This window comes from Anneissia japonica, unplaced genomic scaffold (genome assembly GCF_011630105.1).
Source record: "Anneissia japonica isolate Jap-2015-1 unplaced genomic scaffold, ASM1163010v1 scaffold287900_len82748_cov153, whole genome shotgun sequence".
In the NCBI taxonomy this organism is placed as follows: domain Eukaryota; kingdom Metazoa; phylum Echinodermata; class Crinoidea; order Comatulida; family Comatulidae; genus Anneissia; species Anneissia japonica.
The window spans coordinates 72780-82980 of record NW_022730293.1 but is presented as its reverse complement, the minus strand read 5'-3'; the positions used below and the strand labels follow the sequence as shown (position 1 = coordinate 82980).

Below are 10201 nucleotides of genomic sequence, written 5' to 3'. Positions count from 1 at the left end.
CCAGTTGATTTTATGTGTTTTGTCTGTTTTAATTGGAAATAAAAGAATAAGAATAAGAATAAAAATGATAGAAACACTTCCAGTTACTGGAAGTGTTTAATTATTTTTATTATAATTTGTTGGTTAAAAAATCAGGGTACACATTTTTTAAATTCAATAATTTCTATGCACAAGTTAATTGATTTTTAGTATATTAATACAGGGTTAAAGATGTAAATGAGAGCTATAAATGGTAAAAGAATCATTTAAATCCGACATATCCCTATGAAGTTACAAGCGTTTAAACATACAGCTGTTTAAAGAACAATATTTGAGAAATAAGCCTTCAAAGATGATTTTTAGCATTTTTCAAACAGAAACCATCTTCAAATTGTTACAAATTTTTGTTTTAACATTGAAAACGGGAAAAATAACAGCATATCATGATGTATAGATAATTATATAAATGTAAGTGTTGTGCAATAAAATTGATTTCAAAAATTTTGACTTTTCAGCATGTTTTGGCCATTATCTTGGAGACATGATTTGCGACGAGTGACTGGTTTGGCTTGTCTTAGCCACATATGTTCTCGCGTATCAGACGAGGCTTAAAGTAACAAATTACGATAAAAAACAGAAGGTTATCTTAATATACGCGCAACACATACAATTGTTTTAATTTTTAAATCATGTTCATCTGTTTGTCCATAAACAAGCAAATTTACTACTTAAATGAAGCTACCATAACGGTTAGTATGAGTGAATGCAATGCTAAATGCATGGGGAATAAGATTTTTATGATAGAACATTTAAAAGCCCATAAAATGGAATTATTTGATTTGGCTCCGTTTTTTGCCAGCTGCATGCCGCATCAAAACTGTAAAGAGTAGCAAAAAGTAAGAATTTTGACAGTGAAACAAGGGGGTTTGCCATACGCGAATCGCCTTAAGACCAACTCAGACAGCGTCGTACGATGCAGCCCGACGCGATTTGTCGTGTCGGGCCTATGTGAGTTAAACACAGACGCGATGGTGTGCGTCGGTGGCAGTCGCGTAGTAGAATATTAAACATGTTTAATATTTCTCACGACGGCTTAAGACTGTCCTCGACGATAAATCGGGTCGGGCTGCGTCGGGCGACGCTGTCTGAGTTGGCCTTTATACGTAGGAATAAGGTATAAAATATATAATTCCAAACATTTCTTGATACTTTAACTAAACTTCCTTTAAATTATACAAAAACATCATCACCTTTATAAAAATAATGTTACAGTAGATTGATTTTAATGCAAACACAATTCAATTTATCAAAGCCACATATTTTACATTTTTGACAATGAAAATATATCCTTTAAAATGTCTTAATATATTTAATATTGTTTATTATTTTGTACCTGTTACCATTCCTACATTCCCTATTTTATCATCTTCCATGTCCTCCCCAAATAAAGTAGGCCTGAGTTTGGCTTCCTTAATTGTCCTATCTCGGTCGTGAACTTCAATCTGCAATGGAGGACCATTCAAATATTCCCGCAGCTTTCCAGTTTCCTGATTTCCTGAAATTTCAAAACAAAATAATATGTATTTTCTATTCTGATATTATGGAATGAAGATGTTGAGAAGCTTTGGTGCATGTTACAGTCTTTGTTTTCCAATTTAAGGTCTTGTGCACATTTTTAAATCCAGCTGATTTTTCTAAGACACAAAAAGTGGTGGCGTACAATCTTTGCGTGCATGCTGTAACCATAGCTGTAACTCTTCTGTTGACAACCGCTGATGCAGTTATAGGCCTATATGCAAGTTACAACAATCATGGTTACAGCATACGCGTAAAGATCGTACGCAGCAAATACCCTACGCAGCGCTATTTACACAATTTTTAAATTACTTTTTCGCCAGTGACGTCACAGTAAAATCGTATATAAGTGGCCTATAACTTCATAAACAATTGCCAAAAAACGATTTTAATGTTGATTCTATTATTAATGGCATATCAAAAATCTCCTCTAGAACAAAAAATCATTTTGCTAGTTCTCTTTTAAGAAATCAGTTCTACAACATGTTAAATATTTGTTTTCCTCCAGTTTTTCTAAGACACAAAACAGGATGTTTGACTTGGGAATAGTTTTATTGATACAGATTTTTTAATATTTAAAAACAGGAGGAAAAAGTGGGCGTAACCACCCTTTCCTCTTAAAAAAAATTAGTTCTACAACATAGGCCTAAATTTTTTTTTCACCAGAGCCTGACTTTAAGTCTTTCTAAACGATTCTAAGAACAACTCCATGCCCAGGGATGATGATACAGTGCAGCTGCCTCAGGAGCCCTTGGACCCTAATTTCCTATATTAAAGAAGAACCAAAGTTATTTTGCCTTTACCTAATTGGGTATGTATGGCATATAATGCAGAGGCGGATTTAGGGGGGACCCCCTTTTGAGAGGTAAAAAAAAAGAAAGAAAAAGAAAAAAACGATAAACCAGAATGCCTCAAATGTTTTTTCGGGTGTCTAGAACACAGAAAATTAGCGGGGCATGCCCCCGGACCTCCTATTTCAGTGTTGTCTCGATCTCCCAAATTTCGGGGCCCCCCCCCCTTTTGGATATCTCTGGATCTGGCCCTGTAATGTGCCTTGTCCAAGGACACCAAGTTAAATGGATCACTTTTTTTTTATATCATTGATTATTACTCATTCCAAATCATAACAAAAATCAAAACATCATTGAAATTAAACATGTTTTTTTTAACCGATATATATATATAGGCCAATTAGTTGGGGGTAACTCTTTGTTCTTAACACTCGCAGATTCCCCTTCTTTAACATTCAATATTTATGTAGTATTACCGGTAATAGCATTTACCACAAAACAGTTTCGAGGTTATCTCTATTGCATCATAATTTATATTAAAATTTTGGTAACAAGAACAAGAACTGCAGTGTCAGGCGTCAACGCTTTGCATGGATTCAAAAATGATCACTGTTTTCTTAATCTATCTGAATGAGACATGACAAAAAAGCTTACTTTATGAGTTTGAACGTTTACCCCAAAGTTCAGTGACGCAGAAGCAGTTTAATACACCAAAAAACACTATTTTTTAATAGCCTTTTTCCTATACTAAATGATAAGGTGTTGTAAAAATATATAGATGATTATAAAGCTTAAATTATATAGTTTTTTTTTTAATCCGATCACCCCACACCCCAGATTATCAGATGAAACCATTCAAATTATATAGTCAATTTTGAAAAAAACAGGGGGTCCTGTTTTGACTCATTTACTCTGTTAAGTTTTTTTTTACATCTTTATTTATCATTATCAAATATAAGATTCAGGGTAAATATTTTATTAAATTCAATAATTTCTATTCTCAAGTAAATAATATGTAAGTTACTGCAAAATGAGTCAATTTAAGAAATTTTTATAATTTTTTGTCATCTTGAGAGGACAATACATTTTTAGATAATAGAGGAAAGGAAAGCTAGTTATACAAATTTAAAAAGAAAATGTGTTTTTTTTCTTTACAACATTGACCCTCGGATGTTTCTGTTGAAATTTCAATGAAAAATTGGCAAATTTGATTTAGTTGAACTTGATCATGAATTTGAATTATGATAAACATTCTCTCTCCTCCACAGCAAATGGAAATGGTTTCATGATGTATTGTCAGCTAACTTAGAACAAAAAGCAGACCAACTTTGACACACACACCAAGATCTCTTGCCATAAACCAAGTTTTACAAAAAGTTTCATGCAGTGAAGGTAGGTGTTCAAGTTTTTGAATTATCATCATCATCATTATCATCATCAGCAGCATTCTCATCATCATCGTTATCATTATTAAATAACTACAATTACTCTTCCTAATAAAGGAGGATCATTAGTGTAAATCCTCTATAAACTTAACACTAAGTGAATTATTTAAACGAATGAATTTACAGCATTCATTTTGAAAAGAACCCTCTTTACATTGCAAAAGTGGCCTCGAAAAGAAGTCCATCTCGAAAAGAAACACAAATCTAAAGTTAGCAAAAAAAGCCCAGAACTTCAGTTCGAGGTTTTACAGTTAAATTTTTATATGAGAGTCCTTTAAATTCACCATAATGTTCACTTTTTGCTTGTGTTGGTTTGCTTCTGCAAATTTTGGAGTTTGAATACTGTAGTTTTTACTTTTTGGGAAGCGAAATAATGCGCAGTCAATCAGAGCTTGAGAAAAAATGTTATTGTGCCTGTGAGCACAGAATTGAACTCGTGAATGTATGCATCATTTTGGCACACTGACACATCAATGGCAATGCGGAAACAATGTTTATGAAAAACGCATACCCAAGAATATTTTCGCTCATGTAGTGGAAAATAGCAAAGTGCTCACTCTTTTTTTTTTGTGGCAAAAAATATCATGTTGCATAGTTAAATTCGTCAAGGAAAAACCACCTTTACGTCACCAAGATAAAAAGAAAATTTTGAACTAATTACTGATTATTAGGAGTGCTGCATGATTCAATTTCCTTTAAATAAAAATGATGTAGCATCAATATTGAACTAGACCAAAATGAATCAAAAACTTGTGTCTGTTTATCTACAGTTTCAACAGAAATCTAAAATGCATTTTATTGCAATCTTGATTGTTGGATATGCGGTAATTCTTGAAACAACCTTTGCCCAAACTACCCCGTCAGATGACACATCAAGTAATCAGTGCTGCCACGTCGTGCATGGGAGGGATGGCCTCCCAGGAGTGCCGGGAGTGCATGGAAGAGATGGGTTGAAAGGTGATAAAGGGGTCAGAGGGGACATTGGTCCAAAAGGTGACCGTGGAAGGCCAGGAAAAATTGGCGCGAAAGGAGATGATGGGATGACAGGTCAAAGTGGTCCTCGAGGGCCTCCTGGTCAAAATGGGTCAAAGGGAGAAAAGGGAACAGATGGCTTATTTGGTATGAGAGGAGAGAAGGGTGAACTAGGACTGAAAGGAGAGAAGGGAGAGCAAGGGCACATGCTCACTGAAGTGAAGACTAATAGAATCGCATTCAGCGTTGCAATATATGAAATGTATATTCATAATGCTGCCACAGATGTCAATCTGCTCTACTCTCATCTTTACACCAACATCAACAGCAGCTTTGACGAAGACACCGGAATCTTTACCTGCCCTTTATCTGGTCATTACTTCTTATCATTCAACTCTGGAGAGCATGACTCTACATACAGTATTTGGACCAAGTTTCCAAATATTGCACTTGTAAAGAATGGAATTGAGATTGTTAAAACTGGGTCAACGAAGAACATAATTCTAAGTTTAGAGGAAGGCGATGAGATTCAGGTCAAACTAATGAAAGGAAGTGGTTTGCGATGTTCGGCGCTTGACAACTGTAATTTCTTGGGCTACCTTCTTTTCAAAAATTAGAATCAACACCTCATGTTCATCAAGGATTGTATACCATCGAAGTAGACGGTGAAGAATTATGTAACGTTTGCAACATTTTTTGATTGCATGGAATTCTCATGTGCTCATGTGTGTTGGTGTATAAATGATATGTAATGATTAAACCTTTGATGTCAGCACTAAAAATGAAATATGTACAATAAGTGTTGCACTGCTTGTCATTCCAAAATGTTGACGCTCATGGTATAGTATGTCAACCTAACCACACATTTCCACTAAAGCTAACAAACTCTGGCAACTGATGACAAAACATTAGTATGGGAGTGAAGTGTTTAACAGATTTTTTGCCAAATCCAGTTGAGGCCAATTGTCCAGAGGCAAAACCTATTGGGGTTCCCAATTACCCTGACAAAGAGAAACAGTTTGGGGACATTTCAAGCTATTATTTGAGATGTTTAACAATTTTATTATGTTTAAGTTATTCCTTCTTCTTCTAGTTCTTTCCCATACACCATGGCAAAGGGTGCCACCAATAATTATTTCCCATCAACCATAAACACGTTATATTTTCATTGCGGATTTTTTGGGCTCAGTACGGACTCTAAACGTATGCATTTTCTTTTAGTTTTAAAGGCGTATGCGGATTTTATAAGTCCGCAATGACGATATAACATGTTCGTAATGAAACACAAACAAACATACAGTATTTATTTTTTGATTATTACTTCCGGATTCTTCCTTAAACCTTCATGACGAGAGTTGTGTTCTGGCAACCACTGCCGGCGAGTTTATGTGCAATACAATAGTGGTATGGTTTGACATGTGTGGACGTGAACTCGAGTCTTTTGGCACCCTGAGTGAATCTTATCGTATGTGAATTTTGTCGTATGTGAATTCTAGTCCCTGGAAGTGAATGTGAATTTTTTTAACTCAGCTTGTTTGCCACACATTATTAAAGTTCAACTTTACTTCATAGATATATTTGTTGTGGTACCCAAACACAATAATTGGATGTCTGGGTCAATTTTCATAGTCAGATGTTTTTTTAAAAGGCATAAAAAACCAACAAGCTAAAAAAAAATCTCTGGAAGTGTTTCTACAGTACCATTGCTTATTAATATTATCCAATTTTTAAAAAACTTAATTTATACACACCAGTTGATATTTTTACTGTTATTAAATTAAAGCCTTTATTATTATTATAATTATTATTATATGTTCTACTATAGTATTATATTATTTGTGTAAGTTTATTACCAGGCAGTGTGGCATGAAAATATTGTGTTGTGTATGTGGAACATACCACAAATTTCTTCTATACACTGTCACAAAGATCATACAGTATATGTAATAGTATTATTGTTTTATTAACTCAGCTGTTCCCTGCAGGTAACAAACTTCATCATTATGATACACATTCATATGATTTTGCCTAACTAATTTCCAAAATATGTAATGAATGTGATATAAGGTTGATTAGTTCAAATATCTTTGACACCGATATGACTTGGGGAAACGTGTGATTTCAGGTATTTATTAATATATTCTTTCTGTTTGGTGTAATCAGTTGCAAAATGATGAATTTATGCAGATTATAGAGGCTGTCAGTCCAAAAAAACGAAATGCAAAAATATTTTAAGATAATTAATTCTTTTCTTATGCTAAATGTATATTACAATTAAATTAATTTGTTAGAATTTATTTGTTTTCAAAAGACATTTTAAACTTAAATTCATTTAGATAAAAGGAAGTAGTATTTAAGAATCTAAAAATATTATTAAAATAGGCATATTAGAGCCCAGTCACACTAATAGCTATGTTGGCTCAGGGCCGTCTTAGGCCCGCCTTTTTTAAGTGTGAACAATCAATAAATTTTAAGCCCGCCCAAAGCCGACCTAAACTTAATCCGACTTTAGGCCGGCTCAGGTCATGCAATGTGGGACCTGGGCCAACTCATCTTCATATCTGAACATAAACCGAACTTGGGTCGCCAAAGTCACTATGATAGCGGTCAATTTTGACATCTTACTGTATACGACACAAAGGAGGAAGTGACAAAGGGAGCAGTCGGAAGCGGCCATAGTTTAGGCAGGCCAGGGCCGGTATAACAAGTGTGATTGGGCAAATCAGAATGATATTCAGGCTAGGTGCAGATGATGCTGACTGGTGAGTAGGTAGTTATATAGGTAGATATTAAATTTGTATTCTATTTTCATTTAAATACACGATTTACAGGTGCTTTCTGCTTTCTGGTTTTTTAGCCATTTTCCCTTTTCAATTTAGTACTACGTCGAGGATTTTTTTTTTAAATCAAAGCTTGAAAAAAAAAAATTTTCATAGCTGATGTTTAGATATGAAGTAAAATTGAACATGTTAATTCCAAATTCGAAAAGCAAAGTATTCATAAAAATTTTTGATTTTATCCATCGTCATCCCTGAAACTTAGAAATACCGGGTTGGTGTCCGGCGGGGAATAGTTTCACTGGCAGTAAAGATATTATGTTTATATTGTTTTCTTTAGTTCATTTTGTTTCCAATAATTTTTTTCTTTTCTATTTATGTATGGCCTTGCATGGCCTTGATGAAAAACACCCATGGGTGATTCAAGTGTCTACGTGTTTATATAAAGTGAATTATTATAAAAAAAATGTGGTTATGTTAGAAAATCTGTATCTCATTAACCGTTTTTTCATCAAATATGTTTTTTGAATCAGTGGTTTGACACATCAACATTTTTTTTTCCTCCGGAGCTGGGCTTTAAGCTTCAAATATGGACCTGATGGTGAGGCAAGTACAGTGAATTGAATGATCTATCTAGAATAAAGAAAGATACGAAACAAAACGAAAGTGCTATGTTTGTGATGTCCTTTGCGATGCCAAAAAAAGAGCTGACTCTTAGGTAAAGTACTATTAATTGCTGACAGGAGGATCAAAGCCAGGCACACTATGTCTTAACTGACATTTCCATTTCCCCTGTCAGCCATGCAACACCATCTGTTAATTGTCTCTGAGCAGATCTTCAGTAAAAAAAATGATCTGTTGTGCAAGCCTTATCGCATTGCATTCTATATTGAATCGTATGTGTCCGGCTCTAAAAAACATCACACTTTAATACTTACCTAATAAAACAACGTTAGTGTCTTCCCAATATGAATTTTTCCCATGTTCCTTCCCACTGGTAATGTGAGGCGGATCCCCCATAAACTTGTACATGCAATAGACCGGAAGACACTTCTCATCCAGCTGCTCGTAGGACAACGGCTTGTCAGGCAAATTCGTTGCAGACGCTATCTTAATAACCAATGGGTTCAACTCTTGTCGCAGGCTCTCAGACATAAGTGGACCATCCAGAGAGACGGTGATAAACACGTCTTCAATTCCTGGCACAGGGCGGTCCAATCTGTTTGTTATTGATCGAAGACCTACAATATGCAATGGAAAACATGGAGTATACATGGATAATATTTGATTGCATCTGACAAATAAATGGGGGAGGGGTTATGTAAATAGGAAATTGAGAGCGCACGGTCTTGGGCTGGGAGTCTAGGGCGAACGTGGCACAAAACAGGGTCCAGCTACAGCGACTTGTGGACAAAGCCCAAACGATTTTTGTATAGGTTTTTGATGCTCTAGTAATGATACAATGTTGTTTTCTAATGCATCAACCACAAATAAATTTAGCACAAGTATATATCCACACCTGTCAAGGGTCTCACACTGGCTTGCTTGAGATTTCTTGTGCATTTGCTTGAGATTGGGCATTTTTTGAAAAAAAAAAACCTTAAGGAAAATACAGTCAAGCGTCGATATAACATACACCTTTACAGTGAATACACCGATACAAAGTGACACTTTGATATCCCATTTAGTTTTCTTCAGTTTCTGCTGAGGCGGCGTTCACGCTGATTGTTGTGTTGTATGCTTGTTTTGAGAGAATAGCACATTGAAAAAATATAATTTGAAGGAATTCTGGAATGCGCGAGAATATTAGTCTTCGCGTGAGGTCGAAGTTAAATGCATGAGACTTCCGCAAGATACGTGAGAATTGGCAGGTTTGTATATCATCGCTTTTGTCTCATTACAAAGTGAAAAAATTAGTTTGCAGTTCAGCTTTCAAGAAAGGAAATACTATGGAACTTCCTGAATGCCAAACTTACTGAAAATCCAGACAGAGCCAAGGAATACTTGAATGTCTCACAAACACAAAAGTTTATGTACGTTCATGCTGCTGTTTTTGTGGGAAAACTTATTTTTTAAAAGATCGTCAGAGGAGGGTAAAAATAATTTTTTTTTTTAAACCAAATTTTGTCTTTTATTTTAGCACATGAGTTTTGCCCAAAACATCCAGATGGAGGAGAAAATAAAAACAAAATTGTTTTGGTGAATGTAAACAATGTAGTATGCGATGGTTAATTAATCATTAGTAATGTCACCTACAAGTGTTTTGATAGTATGGTACATTATTAGTTTAACATGACCATCAGCTAAGGTTCGAAGACCAACTGTAAAAGCGTTTCCAACTTAACCATTATGTTGTCCTGACCTACTGTATGTTACCAAGGTAATTTAACAAAAGGACGCACATCTCCGCTCTCGAACATAGCGCGTGCGTACAGTCCTTTGATCTTTACTGTGGCATCGACAATCCGATACTAGTTGCGAGTACAGCCGTCAATTATTAGTCTATGCGTACCATTCGTTTTATGGTGTTAGTTTTTATTTTATTAATTTTGGGTACTTCTCAATGTCTGTCACATTTGATTTTTTTTTACCGCGAGCTTGTTAAATGCTTCTATAAACTGCAATTTGATTTGTGAAAATTGACCAAGAAAATGAAAAGTTA

The 10201-nt window shown here is 34.9% G+C and overlaps 2 protein-coding genes across 2 annotated transcripts in view; one reads left to right on the top strand and one right to left on the bottom strand.

Moving 5' to 3' along the window:
• Positions 1–1325: 1325 nt before the first annotated feature.
• The window catches only part of LOC117114896, an 18264-nt gene continuing 9388 nt past the window's right edge, over positions 1326–10201 (bottom strand). Inside the window, exons 7-8 of the mRNA XM_033258511.1 lie at positions 8478–8806; positions 1326–1534 (exon numbers count right to left, since the gene is read on the bottom strand). Of these exons, the coding sequence (XP_033114402.1) occupies positions 1362–1534; positions 8478–8806 (502 nt within the window). The 3' untranslated portion in view covers positions 1326–1361. The remainder of the gene's footprint in view (positions 1535–8477; positions 8807–10201) is intronic.
• Positions 3612–7390, top strand: LOC117114895 (complement C1q and tumor necrosis factor-related protein 9B-like). Its single transcript, XM_033258509.1, has 2 exons — positions 3612–3737; positions 4561–7390. Exon 2 carries the CDS (start codon positions 4579–4581, stop codon positions 5377–5379), a length of 801 nt encoding a protein of 266 aa, XP_033114400.1. The 5' UTR covers positions 3612–3737; positions 4561–4578; the 3' UTR covers positions 5380–7390.

What these genes read in the sequence shown, in the direction of transcription:
- LOC117114895 (XM_033258509.1), top strand. Translation starts at nt 4,579, where the DNA reads ATGCATTTTATTGCAATCTTGATTGTTGGATATGCGGTAATTCTTGAA.